Here is a 15,712-nt window from a genome sequence, read left to right as displayed (position 1 = left end):
TCCGCTAGTTTTTAGACCTCGTCTTTTGCTTTGCGGTGGTGAAGGCGTTGGGTTGGTAATTAACTTGGAACCTCCTTATATTTTCCTATGATCACTTTGGAGCAACCAACTAAATGTACTTACTGTTTTAGTTTTACAGGATCACCTTGGTCCTGCAATTTTGCATGAATTGGAGAAATTCCCTGTTCATTCTTTGGGACTCCCGTCACTGCTTTCTGATCCTAGTGCAAAGACACCTGAGGAAGCGTTGGTACATATATTTGGTGAAGCAAGAAGGACTACTCCATCAATACTCTACCTACCTCAATTTCATTGTTGGTGGGAGACGGTGAGTTTGTTACTCGAGATACTCAATATTTAGGCATTAGTGCTTCATTTTATTTTGTTTTGTTTTTTCTAGTATTCTAACATCATTTAATGTGCTGGGTTGGTTTAATGGTGGACATTTCAGGCAGATGAGCAATTGAGAGCTGTTTTATTGACTCTTTTAGAGGAGCTACCTTCTGACTTGCCCATATTACTGCTGGGAACATCTTTAGTTTCACTTGCTGAAGTTGATGAGAAAGCTTCTATGATTTTTCCTGATCGCGTAATGTATGCCTTCTTTTACTTTGAGTGAAATTATTACTAAGACATTAAGCTTTGTTTATTATCTTATTATGCATAAATGACATTTAGATACATATTTTAAAACCAGATCCTTTTGTTGCTTCTAAACAACTCCGATTCTTATATCCTTTTCATATGGAACAACAAAGGGTCTGTCGGTTTAGACCATAATGTCACTATAGCTTAGTAATTTTAATTGGATGGCATCCTTTTCATCTGAAAACGCCCTTTGTAGTTTGATCAATTTTGTAATCCGTATGGGTGGTCTGTTGTTTTTTCTTTTGATTGTTTCATCTGAAAGTTTTTTTTTTTTTTTTTTTTTTTTCCTTTATTTATTTATTTATTATTATATTTATATATTTTTTTTCTTTCTTTCCCAGGTCGTTACAAAGAATCTCTTTGTGCTACTTCTTGCTCAATTCTTACCGATAGTCAATCATCCATGTCGTCTTCTTTCCAGCTTCAGCTATTGCCACATACTTAGCCTCAGTACAATGCATTGTTGAAGCCTAAACATCCCATCATCCATGGCTTGCTCCCACTTGGTTGTATCCTCCAACTATAAGGCCTCATCAAAGGGCTCTAGTTCCCTTTCATCAGCAAGAGATAGTGTAATGAAGATACATACATATCTGGTACTCTAATAGTTCTGAATGATCTTCTCAACACCAGTTCAGGTGTCACTTGCTCTACCGCTAGTTTCTCTACTACAGTCTCAGGAGTTTCATGAGTATCTGCTATAACATCACTAGGTGATTTTTTTTCGTAACTCAACCTCAACTCCCACTTGCTTCGTTGTCTTGGAACCTTGCTCCACATCTGGTTTCTCAGCAGTAGTCTCAGGAGTTTCATGAGTATCTTCTACAACATCACTAGGTGAGTTTCCTTGCAACTCAAGCTCAACTCCCACTTGCTTCATGGTCTTGGAACCTTGCTCCACATTTGGTTCCTCAACAGTAGTCTCAAGAGTTTCATGAGTATCTGCTACAACATCACTAGGTGAGTTTCCCTGCAACTCAAACTCAACTCCCACTTGCTTCGTGGTCTTGAAACCTTGCTCCACATCTGGTTCCTCAGCAGTAGTCTCAAGAGTTTCATGAGTATCTGCTACAACATCACTAGGTGAGTTTCCCTAAAACTCAAGCTCAACTCCCACTTTCTTCAATTCTCTGGCAGTCCTTGTGAAGCTAACTCGTTTCTGCTTGCTCATAACATAGTTCTCACAACGACCCACATCAAAAGATTTCAGACCTTCTAAAACTCCTTTCGCAGCCAGCATCTTCATTCCTTTCACGCTCATATGTCCAAGTCTATTGTGCCATAGACTTGAATTTGAAGCACTCTGAGCAATAGCAACCATGTTCATACACCCTGTAGTGGTGTATAAAGTTCCAGATTTTATGCCACGTGCTACCACCATAGCACCCTTTATAATCTTCCACAAACTCTTCCCTAACTTTGTTGCATAACCTACGCTATCCAACTGACCAATAGAGATCAGGTTCTTCTTGAGACCAGGAATATATCTGACATCCTTTAATGTCCACTGATTTCCTACTGGAGTTTTTATGCAGACATCCCCTTTTTCTTTAATCTCAAAATCTTTGTTGTTGGCAAGATACACTTTCTCGAAATTTCCAGACTTGAAATTCTGGAACAACTCTTTATTTGGAGACAAATGAAAAGATGCACCTGAATCCAAAATCCAAGATTCAATCGAACTGTCCACGCTGAGGATTAGAGCATCCCCAATGTCTTCTGCTGAATTTATAGAATCATCATTGTAACGACCCGAAATTTTCTACTTAATTTAAGGTCGCTACTGTACATGTACCATAAACATTGAATGCGGAAGACTTCATTAAAATTTTACAAAACATAACCTTTATCTTAAAACACAGCCATGGACTTACGTGTTTCGAAAACATCTTTAAAACGACACAACAAAACACTAAATAAAACGAATAAGAGTTTAAGTTAAAAACATTCTATTCTAGCCTAAGTCTAAGAAAATAAATACCATTATCCTATGCATGTGTCGTGGTCTCGAGTTGCGATGCCGTCGTCAGCCGTACAGGAATGCCTTGCCTTAACCAGAAAAATGTAGTAGCACATGGCTTGAGTATCCAAAGAAATACGTAGTAAGTGACCCTACTATTGGGGTTAAATGCAACAATCACATGCAATGAGATGATGAGACCTATCTTTCATTCCATTTTCCCTACGGTACTGTCCTAACGGGTAATTTTGGACGTGTATCATATACTCTACACACAGCTCATACGTGCGAGTATGGGCTCACCAGCTAGTTCGCACACCGTTGGGCCACCTTCCTTATCCGGTGGGCATACTCTAGGAGCCCCTTAGGTCGGACACCCGCTAGAACTAGTAACCATCACGGTAGTGCTATGCAAAGCATAACGATAGTTGTCTTGCCATTGGATGTACGCGTCCGTACCCTCGTGATGGAATAGGGGTATCCCCCCAAATGCATGAGCACACATAATGCATGAGGTCCCAAAACTTTTCCATTTTCATTATTCTTTAATACAACCCCGCTGGCATTATGTACATATCATGTCATTTTTCATATCGTTTCAGATATCGTTCATCATTCATGTCATATCATTTCTCAATCTTCAGTTCTCAAATCATACATAATTCTAACGGGGTTATACTTCATGCCATTTATCGTAATTTCATGTCATTCATATCATGCTATATACACACAATTTAAGAGACCTAACATAACGTTCTATGCTTTTAATGTAACATTTCATCATATACACATCATACTATGACGTATTGCATCACAATGTATCATATCATAAACGAGTCATAACGTAAACACTTCATAGTCATATTATTCTCTAACTTATCATAGCCTTAATGTTCTTATACTTATCACAGACATATCATTACGTGAGCGTACCTTAGTCATCTCATCACAAGAACTTAACCTAACGCTATCGTTCTATCAATCTATCACAAACCTATCCCTTTTTACCCGTAGCCTAACTGTATTCTTCCATCAATCTCTCTTATCCATATCACTCCGGTATGTAACCTAACCTTAACGTTTCATGAACGTATTTTACTCCTATCCTTACATTTCGTTTTGTGCAGCCTTCTTGTATCCTATCTCAAACATATCCTTGAACACATCGTACCGTAATTATTATCATACAATTCACATATTATAACATATACATAACACATAGGAAGCATATCGATCCACAGACAATTCACACATATCAATATATGACACGTGTAGAACTACAGGGCACGTGTCAACATCAAATATAACCATGTCACTTACCTAGTTAGCTTAGGCTGATGTTCCATCGTTATCCTTAATGAAAGTCCATTGAAATCCAAGTCAACCTATGTGAGCCCATGACATCAGTTTCAAGTTTAAACTCTATAAAATTATTTCTCTAGTTTAGATTGGTCATTGTTAAATTCTGATATTTCCTGCCAAATTTAATGGAGTTCCTTGCCATATTTCCTATTTTATTTTTTAAATTCTGTTCAACAAATTTTTCCCTCAATCTTCCGTCCGTAATTATTTTCACTGTAACCAAATATTATTGACCAATTTTGTTCATCTATTCTTACTTACAAATCTTTCCTTTTTATTTTTTATTTTTCTCTCCAGTTAAGAGTATCCTCTCTTTCCATCTCTATTTAGTTTTTTTCTTATTTCCCTCTTCCTTCTCATTTAGTTAATAATTATATTCTTACCTGTCTAATTTAATCGATTCATTTCCTTATATTCTTCCTCTATAATTCATATAAAATTATTGACAACTGAAATCATTACAACAATTCCAGAGATCTAAAATATAATTGGTTGTGATTTCCTAAAACTCATACAAAATTTATTTCATTTAATATCAAACTAAATAATTGTAACCAAATTAATATTACTTAATAAAATAAGAGGAAGATTTAACATACGACTACTGACATCTTCAAATGACATATCTACTCGGCGGAACTATATCTGCTTAAACCTTTCGTCTTTTTTCTATTTGTTTTTGTAGGAAGAAGAAATTCTCATATTGGTAAATCTGCCATTGTTTTTTCAGAAAAAGGAATTCCTGATTTGTTGACCGATTTATTTTTAGGGAAAGAGGGGCTAGAGATTGAAGGGAAGAAGAGGGATCTATTACCGGATGTTTTTATTTATTTATTTATATATTTTTATTAGTTATTTATTTATTTATTTATTTATTATTATTATTATTATTATTATTATTATTATTTTATTTTATTTTATTTTTCTGGTACAATCATCATCTACAGATTTGTGATTCTGCTTCTTCTTTGGACTTGTACAATCTGTCCGAAAGTGATTTTTTTCTCCCCAATTCCAACATGTTACGTTTGGTCTATTTGAAGATTTTTCTCGGTTCTTTGATTTTGATCGTCCTTTGTTTGGGCTATTCGGTTTACTTCTTCCCCGTTGGTCAACACTGAGAGTACTACCAGATGAATTTCCAATTTTTCGTTTGCGAATACCTTCGTTGAGAACTACATCTCAAATTTCATCAAACTTCAGTTTATCAGATCCTCGGGAACTGCTGATTACGACAACAACAGTATCCCACGACTCGGTAAAGATGACATCAAAATGAATGCTTTAATTTCATCATCGAAATTAATTTCTACCAAACTCAATTGACTTACGATCATATTGTTCATTTATATGATCAACAACAGATCCACCTTCAGGCATCTATAGATTGAACAATCTCTGCATCAAATACACCTTGTTCATAGCCGACGGTTTTCGAACATATTCGATAATGCCTTCAACAGATCTGACGTTGTTTTCTCCTTGATGATGTTGAACGCCACGTTTCTAGATAGCATCAACTGAATGAACCCTAAGGTTTGTCGATCCTTGAGCTTCCACTGTTCCGTGGTCATGGTATCCGGCTTCACCCCCAACAGGGGTTCGTGAAGACCTTTCTAATACAGATAATCTTCAATCTGCATTTTCCAGAAACTGAAATCGGATCCATTGAACTTCTCAATTCCAATTTTTGAACTTTCCATATTCACAGATCGTGGTGAATTCAACTTGGCTCTGATACCAGTTGTTAGGATCGCACAACAACGCACACACTGAACATAAAGAACAGGATAGAGAAAATGAAAGGAGAACTCTGGCTAAAGGATTTATATTGATGACTACAGATATGTACATAGAGAATATAGAGAAGATAGAAAGTACATTTTCAAATCAAAGTTGTGACTAACGATATGGGTCGGAAAAAAAATGGTTCATAGACCCGTAGATCCATGGGTATAAGAGGTGAATCGTTGCTTTTTGTTGTTTAATTTGGAGGAAGAAGAGAAGAAAGAAGAAGCAGAAGAAAGAAAGAAGATGCCACTCGGAAAATATTACTGCGACTACTGCGAGAAGCAATTCCAAGACACTCCGTTTGCTCGAAAGCGCCATCTTCAAAGCCTCTCCCATCACAAGGCCAAAGCTCTCTGGTTCGACTCCTTCAGAGGTGAGGTCCTCCTCCTCCTCCGTCTCTCTGCTTTCTCCTCCTCCTCCGTCTCTCTGCTTTCTCCTCCTCCTCCGTCTCTCTGCTTTCTCCTCCTCCTCCGTCTCTCTGCTTTCTCCTCCTCCTCCGTCTCTCTGCTTTCTCCTCCTCCTCCGTCTCTCTGCTTTCTCCTCCTCCTCCGTCTCTCTGCTTTCTCCTCCTCCTCCGTCTCTCTGCTTTCTCCTCCTCCTCCGTCTCTCTGCTTTCTCCTCCTCCTCCGTCTCTCTGCTTTCTCCTCCTCCTCCGTCTCTCTGCTTTCTCCTCCTCCTCCGTCTCTCTGCTTTCTCCTCCTCCTCCTCTCTTCCTAACTCTCTCTCTCTCTTCCTCTTCCCTCTTCCTCTTCCTTGCAGACTCCAATCAACCTCTCTCTCATGCCTTTCCAACACGCCTCTCTAACCGATTCCTCACTACGGTATGTTCTTCTTTCTATTTAACCTAACTCTTGCTTTTTCCGATTTCATTCTTTGCTCTCCACCATTCCAAAGGGCTTTTGCCACTACGGTGATTCTTGCAACTATTTTCACTCCAACAACAATCCGCAGTACTCCAGTTCGCACCCGATTGCAGGTTAACCCTAAACCCTACCTTACTCTGTCTCAACAACCCAATGCGAAATTCGAAACCTAATGCTATTTATTTCGATCCATTTCCGCTCTGATTCAATATAAAAATCACAGGTTTTCCGGAGAATAATCAAGCCCCAAATGTTCCGGTGAACCAATTCATGGAGGGCAGTTCGTTGACAGGTAACTTGGAACTGAAATCATCACATGGTTTTGTGTTCCATATTTTATTTGTTCATTCATAAGATGGTGATGTTGGTTAAATTTTGAGTGGATCATTACATTACATACATCATTTACTTGAACTCTCTTACTGCTTGTTATGCATCTGCAAATCATTCTTTGTTTGAACAGAATCCATCATTGTTTTTTGTATCTGTAAAGCATTCTGCGTTCTACTACACATTTGAATCTTTTATCCCAGGATTTGATGGCCCTCTAATCTTTCATATTTTTCAACTTTCTATGCTTGCGTTTGATCTCAGGTAGTTTAGATAGATTGAGAACATCATGGGGAAATTTACCTCCATCATTGATGCCTCCTCCAGAGGGTGGTTACCCACCTCTCCCTTTTGTAGATTGGGGATAATCCACGAATCAGTTACTGGTACAAGTCTACTCGGCTTCTCTTGTTTTTAACCTCCTACTCTATATATAAAGCACCAATTTCTTCAAATTTGGTGTCCTTCACATCTAGACTATGAGCCTTCCTCTGCTTTCCTTTCAAGTACCATATTCTTCAACACATGACTGTCTTTAACTTGTCCTCTGTTAATGTTTTAGCATTTAGTTGCACCACTTATGTGGAGATTATGGTGCTCTAAACTCGTTCGAGATCGGCACTGACATAATGTAATATGAGGAGAGTTAATGAAGCAAATAAAAGAACACCTAATTCCAAGATCTTTTCACTAGCAAACTCAACATTTCATTCATAAAACAGGCATGGTCAGTTCCAAATGTTGTTGATCTCGACAGAAATGAGTACAAAGAACATATGAATGCCTTCTCGGGCCTACATATATTAGCCCCCCTTGTATAGCATGTGATTATTTATTTCATTCAAGCATCTTGACAAGCAGGAATCACCCCAATACTATACATTGGTTGCCTAATAACTTGATGCCAGAACCTGTAACAAGGAAGCAATAAATTGCATCTGGGTGTCTTCATCTATGGTTTCGAATAGAGGGACATGAACAAATAGTGATTTGATGCCATTCTCTTGGGCGCAGCGGAGGGAATGATAGTACACATAATTGCACACAAAGCGACCAGCATCGTTTGAAGTCATCACTTCATATCCCTTCTTCGCCAATGCCTTGGTTATTTCCTCCACTGGAAGAGAAGTCTGCAGGGCATAGATGGGTAAAGGAATCAGGAAAAAAAAAAAAGAAAAGAAAAACTTTAATGATTTGCATCAAGAGTTAAGAACCAGCAAAAATGTGCTATAGTTTCTATAAGTTTATGGTTATGCCTTTGCAATCTTCCTCGATTAAACTCAACTTGTTATAATGTTTCGATGTTGTGACACAATGAGATGTCATTATGTAAACAAGTACATTATTTAAAATTACATTTCAATATTTTCACCCATCTATGCTCTTACTTAATGATATTTGTAATATATGATAAGGTGAGGACGTACTGAAATAAACGAACACTGTGCAATGTGTTCAAGAGATGTGCATAAATGTATTTTAACAGATGCTAATATTTTAAAAGAAATGGTAATCTATAGTAAAAAAAAAAAAAAAAAAAAAAAAAANAGTGAAATTTCATGATACCTCTCGTACTCTTGAAATTTGACCGTCCTCAGGTACGATAGGAACTCTCTGCAGCAGATGAAAGTAATAACAGAATATCAAACTTGCAGTTAAATAGATGGTCAAGCCAACTAAACTAAACTCCTCCACCCAGCCTATGAGATAGATAGATAGATAGATAGATACACGTACTTTAGGTTTCCATCCCAACTCATCAGGACAACAGAACGTGGCTTCGTTATAGGCTTGATGTTCAATAGCAAACCTAGAGGCACCACTATTAACTCCCAAGTGAAGCTGAAGAAAGAATAGTGATATGATAACTTAGATACAGTATTAACATAATGCAATGCACAAACTTGTAAAAAGCCATTGTAATGCGAAGGAAATGGCAAATGAAGGCAGATTAATGCATAGATTCAGAAACTATGATGCATTTATCTTTATTGTATAAGATAATGTCAATTCAATGCTTATGATCTTATACAAACCCAACCTCCCTTTCCTTTTCTTCTAATTTCTTCCTCCAACACCAAATGATTGTCCTCCTTGGGCTTTTCTTTTTGGGTTTCCCCTCAAGGTTTTTAAAACGCGTCTGCTTGGGAGATGTTTTTACACCCTTATAAAGGGTGTTTCGTTCTCCTCCCCAACCAAAAGAACTAATGACGAGCAGATAGTAAGCACTAAAGAGAGAAAGGTTAGAGGAAGGGACAGGAATAACTGACCCAGATGATTCTTCTGGAATTATTAGTAGGTTCGGAACAACCCTTCTCCTCTACTGCAGATTGCAACATGTTAAGTAGTGAATCAAGAGCTCCATCCCCAGCAGTCTCAAGAATGCTGCAACTCCCAAGAGTTACACCTTCTGCCAAACCATTCTTCTCCATATACTTCTTCAGGTTGTTCACTATCGTCTCTGTTGGATTCGCAGAAACTCCATGGAACTTCTTGAATCCTGTTACATGAATCGTCACCGATGGAGGCCCTTCCGACCCCATTTAACGAAGATCTATTGCTTGGTAACACCACAACTACAGAGAGGATTCCAAAGGGAAAATTGCCCCCAACAGTCTGCAACATAAAAACCTAAGTGCTTAACTCTCAGCAGAAACAATCTTCTTCTTCTTCTCTTTGAATCCGATTGGTAGCTCAAAGTTAATTATAAATTTTACAACACAAAATTAGGGATCCAAAAAAGAGTATGTATCCAGTCTTGAGTTCACTAGTTGTACCCACAGAATCAAAGAAAAATGAAATTTACAACACTAATTCCCATCGAAATACCTAGGGAGTCGAACAAATCGCAGAACAAAAAGCCACGCAGTTCTTAGAACAACATGACAATAGAATAAAAGTAATGATCCATGTAAAGTCGAAGATAAAAACCAAACCATCCAGCAGATTCATCACCTCTGAAGCTAAAAACAAGGAAAAACACTCTTAAGGCAAAGAATTAACTCCCGATCGAGATGGAAAGTTAAATTGTCAGTGAATCAGACCCCTTCAGAATGATCAGAAACAAAAATCATTAAAGAACATACCAAAATAGGCAGAGAAATTGAAATGAAAGAAAGTGGATACATAAGAAAAAAAAACACAGAAGAGGGGGGTGGGAAAACCCTCAGAAGGAAAGGGGAATACGGCCATGATTGATTGATTACCTGTGAAGATTGAAGAAGAAGAATACAAAAACGCAAGAACCAGTCTTACGAACTGTGTACGCAGTAAAAGACGATCAGAGATTATCAGAGAGGAAAAAACAAAGAATGAAATTGCTTAGTAGAGACGCTGAAGATGGTGGTTGTTGGAAAGTTCGCATCAAAACGCCAAATTATTTTTATACTTTTTTTTTTTAAAATCGCATCCGTTTTGGATAACATTTCCCGGCCCAAATCATTCGTCTTCAACTTTTTATTTATTTATTTATTTATTTATTATTATTATTATTATTTTAACAATAGTTAAAATACTATTTTAGCCTCCACTTTAAATCTCCATTTAAATTATACTAAAAATATGTTTGTATTATATTTTTCCTTCCCATTTTTATTTTTAGTAGAGATTATATAAAATATATATATATATAAATTATGAAAAAGTCCCGATAAAAAATTTTACTGATAAGAATTAAAATAGAAAAGGAGAAGCCGAGTTAGAGATGTCCATAGGGCGAGATCGGAAAAGGAATGTCTTTCTCCCATTCCATACTTCGCTCGAGGGCAAGTCCTTACAAAACCCCTATTTTACGAGATAATTGAGGGCATAAATGGAAATAATATTTTAATGAATAATTTATGATTATAATATAAGGAGGAAAAAAACAAATTCATACCATCAAGTTTGAGATTATAAAAGTGTAGTTATGCATAACGACAAATCATGAAGTGAGTTGTATTACCAATTTTGTAAGCATTAATTGAATAAAACTATTTATGAATTATTTTTTTATTGGTATTTATTATTTATTCTTATTAATGGTAAAGAAATGATTTGAATACCAAATAAATCATAATTCATTACTTTAATGGATTCTTGGATATATATATATATTATATATTTCAATCTTACATTAATAACTAAAATTATATTAAACTCAAATATTAAACATTCACGAGTCACACCACATTATTAACTTCTATTCCAAACGTCAAATGTTCTCTTTTTCGTAATAATCTTAAAAGTAAGGTAGAGTTCTGTCTGATTGTAATTCTATTTTTGGGTTGGTCATGCTGACCTAACCAAAAAATGTTAACCTGCAACTTGATTCAAATTTTGGTTATAAAAAAATTCAATCGGTAATAACAAAAGAAAAATACAAAAAATAATAAATAAATTGTAACGACCGCTCTCTGACGCATCGAATCACGAGCCGCCACGTGGACTCAAGAGTAAAAGTCTTTCAAATACTTCTTTTGACAAAACAAGGGACTAAAATATTAAAAGTGGGCTGATATACATTTCAAAATCGAAAATAATACAAACACATAACGAGAATCTGCGGAGTAACATAAAAAGAAAGCGGTTACAAAATATCACGTGTTTTTCTAAAACCATAACAATCATAATCAAAACGACATGGGAGGAGAGGACTCAATCTAAGGGCCTCTTTTGGGGCTGCACGGCTCTGCACATTCCCGCCACCAACCCGGACCTACTTTTCACCTAAAAATAGAAATAACATGGAATGAGTATACAAAATTACTCAGAAAGAAACCTACTTGTAAGCTCTTGTCGGACTTAGCTCTATTCATGGATTCTTAAGCTATGTGCTCGAACTGTCACTAATCAGAGACCTAGTGGTGTCTGGCAACATCTAACTATTCCTAAGATTAGTAACTACCTGGTACTATGCCTCGCTAGGCCGGGTCAGTAACTACCTGTCTTACGCCCCTGTCGACTCATATCAGTAAAACTACCTGTCTTAGGAACAGTAACTACCTGTCTTACGCCCCTGTCGGCTCATATCAGTAAAACTACTTGTCTTAGGAACAGTAACTACCTGTCACTACGTCGCTTGGGCTGGATCAGTAAAAAGGTCATGGCTCGTCCCACTAAGCACCTCTGACGGGTTACCACTATAGCATACATGATTACCCTCAACTCCCTATTGGTGACTAGTAAAACGGTACAGCATATAGTTTACGTAATTCATGACTTATGTTAATTAGCACATAACAAATGGTTCAACTCACAAAGGGCAACAATAGGCTACCCAAACCCCACATTCAATGCCTAACAAAGTATCATGGCATACAACACGTCACCATGCTAATCACGTAATAACCATCTAGCGCAACATACTAAAAAGCATACAATTCCAAACGCCTATTAGAGATTTCACATTCATGCCAAAGGAAACTATATAACTGTAACTACAATCAAGGTATAACCCATCACACTATTGAAGTACCACTCTCATGAACTAAATTTATCCACCCTAAGTATGGTACTAAATTGTTTGTCCACAAATCCAAACCGACTCCTACAAGCATTACTTAGAAACTTGCTCCATGTGGTTACTTACCTGATCGTAGACTTCCTGAAACTTTATCGAGTCTTCAAGTATCCACTTGACTAAGCTAATTGGAATTTTCCTATAAATGAGGCATTATGGGATGTGTGAGACAAGTACCTAAAGTTGAATAAAGATGAATCAAATTGTGTGAAATGGAAGAAAAAGTTCGGGTTTCGATTTTGTACAGGTGAGTCGGGTCGGGTCGGTCCAACGGGTCGGGTCATGTCATGCCCCACGATTTCGGCCTCTTCTTTCCACCTCCTTCTCGATCTTTCTTCCCTCTCAGCACCCCATGTGTTCTTCTTCACGAAGACTTACCAACTTCCCTAGACCATAGCCTAGGTACACCGACCCAGTGAAATGTATTAGGGTTTTGGAAAGAAATGACGAAAATTACACCACTAGAGCTTACCATCGGAGTTCTCCCTTTCTGAGCCATTCAGCCCAACACCGTCGCTGACGAGTGCTTCAAGTTTTGTCGTCCGTCTCTTTTGTTCCACCTTCTTCCTCCTGTTCGCTCCCACCTTCAACTCTCTCCTCTGTTTTTTTTTTAAACCCTAAAATGGAGGTACAACTGGCCTTTCTCTCTTCTCATTCCAGTGGTACGACTCTTACCATCTTCCCCCTGTTAAGAACTTTCATCCCCAAAAGTTCCTAATCCCAGAACAACACGGGGTACTTGACCCTCATCTCGCTCTCTAACTCCCAAGTTACTTCCTCAACGTGATGGTTATTCCATACCACCTTGACAAGCGATATCTCCTTGTTTATAAGCTTCTGTATTTTTGTGGCTACAATCTCGATGGGCTCCTCCTCGTAACTTAAGTTCTCCCTCAAAGGAAGATTTGCATACTCTATCACATGAAAAGGATCTGGGGTGTAATTACGCAACATAGACACGTGGAACACGTTGTGAATAGCAGCTAGAGCAGGAGGCAAGGCTAGTCGGTACACCACAGGACCAACTCTCTCTAGGACGTCGAAAAGACCGATAGGTAATGTCATCATATCTTCAAAGAAAATACTATGGCAGCTAACTCCAGTCATGCGTCGGGTAGTTTCTCTCGTAATCCTTTAACTGCCTCAAAGCGTAGGCTATGACCTTGCTGTTTCGCATCAGGACACAACCTAGGTCCTTCCCTGACGCATCGCTATAAACCACAAAATTGCCTGAGCTATCTGGTATTGCAAGTACCGGCGCTGTAACCAGCCGGTGCTTGAGTTCCTTGAAACTTTGCTCACATGCACTGTCCAACGAGAACGCCTTTCCTTTCCTCGTTAGTTGATGAGACTGGCGGTTTGTGATATCCCACATTGGTTGGGGAGGAGAAAAAACTACCATTTATAAGGGTGTGGAAACGTTCCCCTAACAGACGCGTTTTAAAGCCTCGAGGGGAAGCCCGAAAGGGAAAGCCCAAAGAGGACAATATTTGCTAGAGGTGAATTTGGGCCGTTACTAATGGTATCAGAGCCAGACACCGGATGATGTGTCAGCCTTCTCGCTGTTCCCCGAAGGGGGGTAGACACGAGGCGGTGTGCCAGTAAGAACGTTGGGCCCCAAAGGGGGGTGGATTTGGGGGCGGTCCCACATCGATTGGAGGAAGGAAAGAGTGCCAGCGAGGACGCTGGTCCCTAAAGGGGGTCGATTGTGATGTCTCACATTGGTTGGGGAGGAGAACAAACCACCATTTATAAGGGCGTGAAAACCTTCCCCTAGCAGACACGTTTTAAAGCCTTGAGGGGAAGCCCGAAAGGGAAAGCCCAAAGAGGACAATATTTGCTAGCGGTGGGCCTGGGTTGTTACATGGTTATTTTGGAGAAATCCTGAATACATCTTCTATAGTATGCTTCTAAACTTAAGAAGCTCCTCACTTTGGTTACTGAGGTAGGTCGGGGCCAATCTATAATTGCCTCAACTTTGGTTGGATCCATTGATATGCCCTTTCCAAACACAACATGTCCCAAGAAGGTCAGTTCTTGTAACCAGAATTCACACTTAGCCTTGACAGCACTTGACGTAAATGCTTCGTGCTCTCCGTTGGTCTTGGAGTATACTAATATGTCATCAATGAATACTATGACAAACGTATCCAGGAAGTCCTTAAAGCCGTCTTGGGGATGTTGCCTTCTTTGATCCTCAACTGGTGGTACCCTAATCGCATGTCGATCTTTGAAAATACTGATGCACCTTGTAGTTGGTCAAACAAATCATCAATGCGAGGCAATAGGTATTTTTTTTTTTATTGTTACTTTATTCAATGCTCTGTAGTCAATGCACAATATCAAGGTCCCGTCTTTCTTCTTGACAAACAGTACTGGGCCCCCCATGGTGACACATTTGGCCTGATAAAACCTCGACCTAAGAGATTGTAACGACCCTAAATTTTCACATATCTGGAGTCACCACTAACGTCTCATGCTCATCTCTAATATAGAATATAACTCTAAGAAATGCTCATCTTTATTAGCGGAAAAATTTAAAACCTTCAGAATAGGTTAAAACATTAGAAAACACCGCCGGACTTACGTGTTTCAAACATCATACTGGAGTTCAAAATAAGATAAAAACTATTACAAATTAAATAATTTAAATAAATGAAATGCAAGCACCCTATCCTAACAAAATCTAGGAATTTTAAATATGCAAATATCCTATGCACGCGCCACAATCTCTGATCATGCAAATATCCTATGCACACGCCACAGTCTCTGATCATGCAAATATCCTATGCACGCGCCACAGTCTCTGATCATGATGCCACCGTCAATCGTACATGGGAGTCTTGCCTTTACCTGAAAAATAATATGGCACACGACCTGAGTATTTGTATTTCAAAGAAATACTCAGTAAGTGACCCCACTATAGGGGCCATGCTAAGGCAAACACATGCAATCATGAATTAGGGACCTATCTCTAATCATGAACGTGGCTACGAGCCGAGCTGCAGAGGACCCAACTGACACTCTAGTTAATGAGGGTCTCAGGACCTACCAACCTAAGGCTCTGATACCAAACTGTAACGACCGCTCTCCGACGCATCGAATCACGAGTCGCCACGTGGACTCAAGAGTAAAATCCTTTCAATACTTCTTTTGATAGGACAGGAGACTAAAAAATAAAAAGTTGCCTAATATACATTTCAAAATAAAAAATACTACAAAACACACAACGAGAATTTGCGGAGTTACATCAAAAGA

General features: G+C 38.4%; 2 protein-coding genes and 1 long non-coding RNA gene across 3 annotated transcripts; 2 read left to right on the top strand and 1 right to left on the bottom strand.

Moving 5' to 3' along the window:
- LOC111784247 lies at positions 1-592 on the top strand. The gene is made up of 3 exons (XR_002813503.1): positions 1-55; positions 140-328; positions 452-592. It is a non-coding gene; the product is annotated as an uncharacterized LOC111784247 (long non-coding RNA).
- Positions 593-5,944: 5,352 nt separating this feature from the next.
- On the top strand, positions 5,945-7,636 carry LOC111784240 (zinc finger CCCH domain-containing protein 3). Its single transcript, XM_023665026.1, has 6 exons — positions 5,945-6,134; positions 6,521-6,582; positions 6,656-6,737; positions 6,848-6,916; positions 7,219-7,340; positions 7,517-7,636. The coding sequence occupies exons 1-5, from the start codon at positions 6,005-6,007 to the stop codon at positions 7,320-7,322; spliced, it is 447 nt and encodes a 148-aa protein (XP_023520794.1). The 5' UTR covers positions 5,945-6,004; the 3' UTR covers positions 7,323-7,340; positions 7,517-7,636.
- LOC111784239 (pyrrolidone-carboxylate peptidase-like) lies at positions 7,634-10,325 on the bottom strand. Its single transcript, XM_023665025.1, has 5 exons — positions 10,161-10,325; positions 9,225-9,570; positions 8,692-8,796; positions 8,521-8,568; positions 7,634-8,084 (listed from the first exon to the last, which is right to left on the bottom strand). Exons 2-5 carry the CDS (start codon positions 9,495-9,497, stop codon positions 7,845-7,847), a joined length of 666 nt encoding a protein of 221 aa, XP_023520793.1. The 5' UTR covers positions 9,498-9,570; positions 10,161-10,325; the 3' UTR covers positions 7,634-7,844.
- Between the last annotated feature and the right edge of the window lie 5,387 nt (positions 10,326-15,712).

Source organism: Cucurbita pepo, unplaced genomic scaffold, assembly GCF_002806865.2.
Source record: "Cucurbita pepo subsp. pepo cultivar mu-cu-16 unplaced genomic scaffold, ASM280686v2 Cp4.1_scaffold000176, whole genome shotgun sequence".
In the NCBI taxonomy this organism is placed as follows: domain Eukaryota; kingdom Viridiplantae; phylum Streptophyta; class Magnoliopsida; order Cucurbitales; family Cucurbitaceae; genus Cucurbita; species Cucurbita pepo.
Note: the sequence above shows the minus strand (reverse complement) of the source record. Positions and strands in the feature narration are given on the sequence as shown.

Excerpts from the sequence above, each read along its gene's own strand:
- LOC111784239 (XM_023665025.1), bottom strand. The coding sequence starts at position 9,497 with ATGGGGTCGGAAGGGCCTCCATCGGTGACGATTCATGTAACAGGATTC. Across the intron at positions 8,797-9,224 it reads ATTCCAGAAGAATCATCTGG|CTTCACTTGGGAGTTAATAG; the intron begins GTCAGTTATTCC and ends TTCTTTCTTCAG. Across the intron at positions 8,569-8,691 it reads AGTTGGGATGGAAACCTAAA|AGAGTTCCTATCGTACCTGA; the intron begins GTACGTGTATCT and ends CATCTGCTGCAG.
- LOC111784240 (XM_023665026.1), top strand. The coding sequence starts at position 6,005 with ATGCCACTCGGAAAATATTACTGCGACTACTGCGAGAAGCAATTCCAA. Across the intron at positions 6,135-6,520 it reads CTGGTTCGACTCCTTCAGAG|ACTCCAATCAACCTCTCTCT; the intron begins GTGAGGTCCTCC and ends TCTTCCTTGCAG. Across the intron at positions 6,583-6,655 it reads CTAACCGATTCCTCACTACG|GGCTTTTGCCACTACGGTGA; the intron begins GTATGTTCTTCT and ends ACCATTCCAAAG.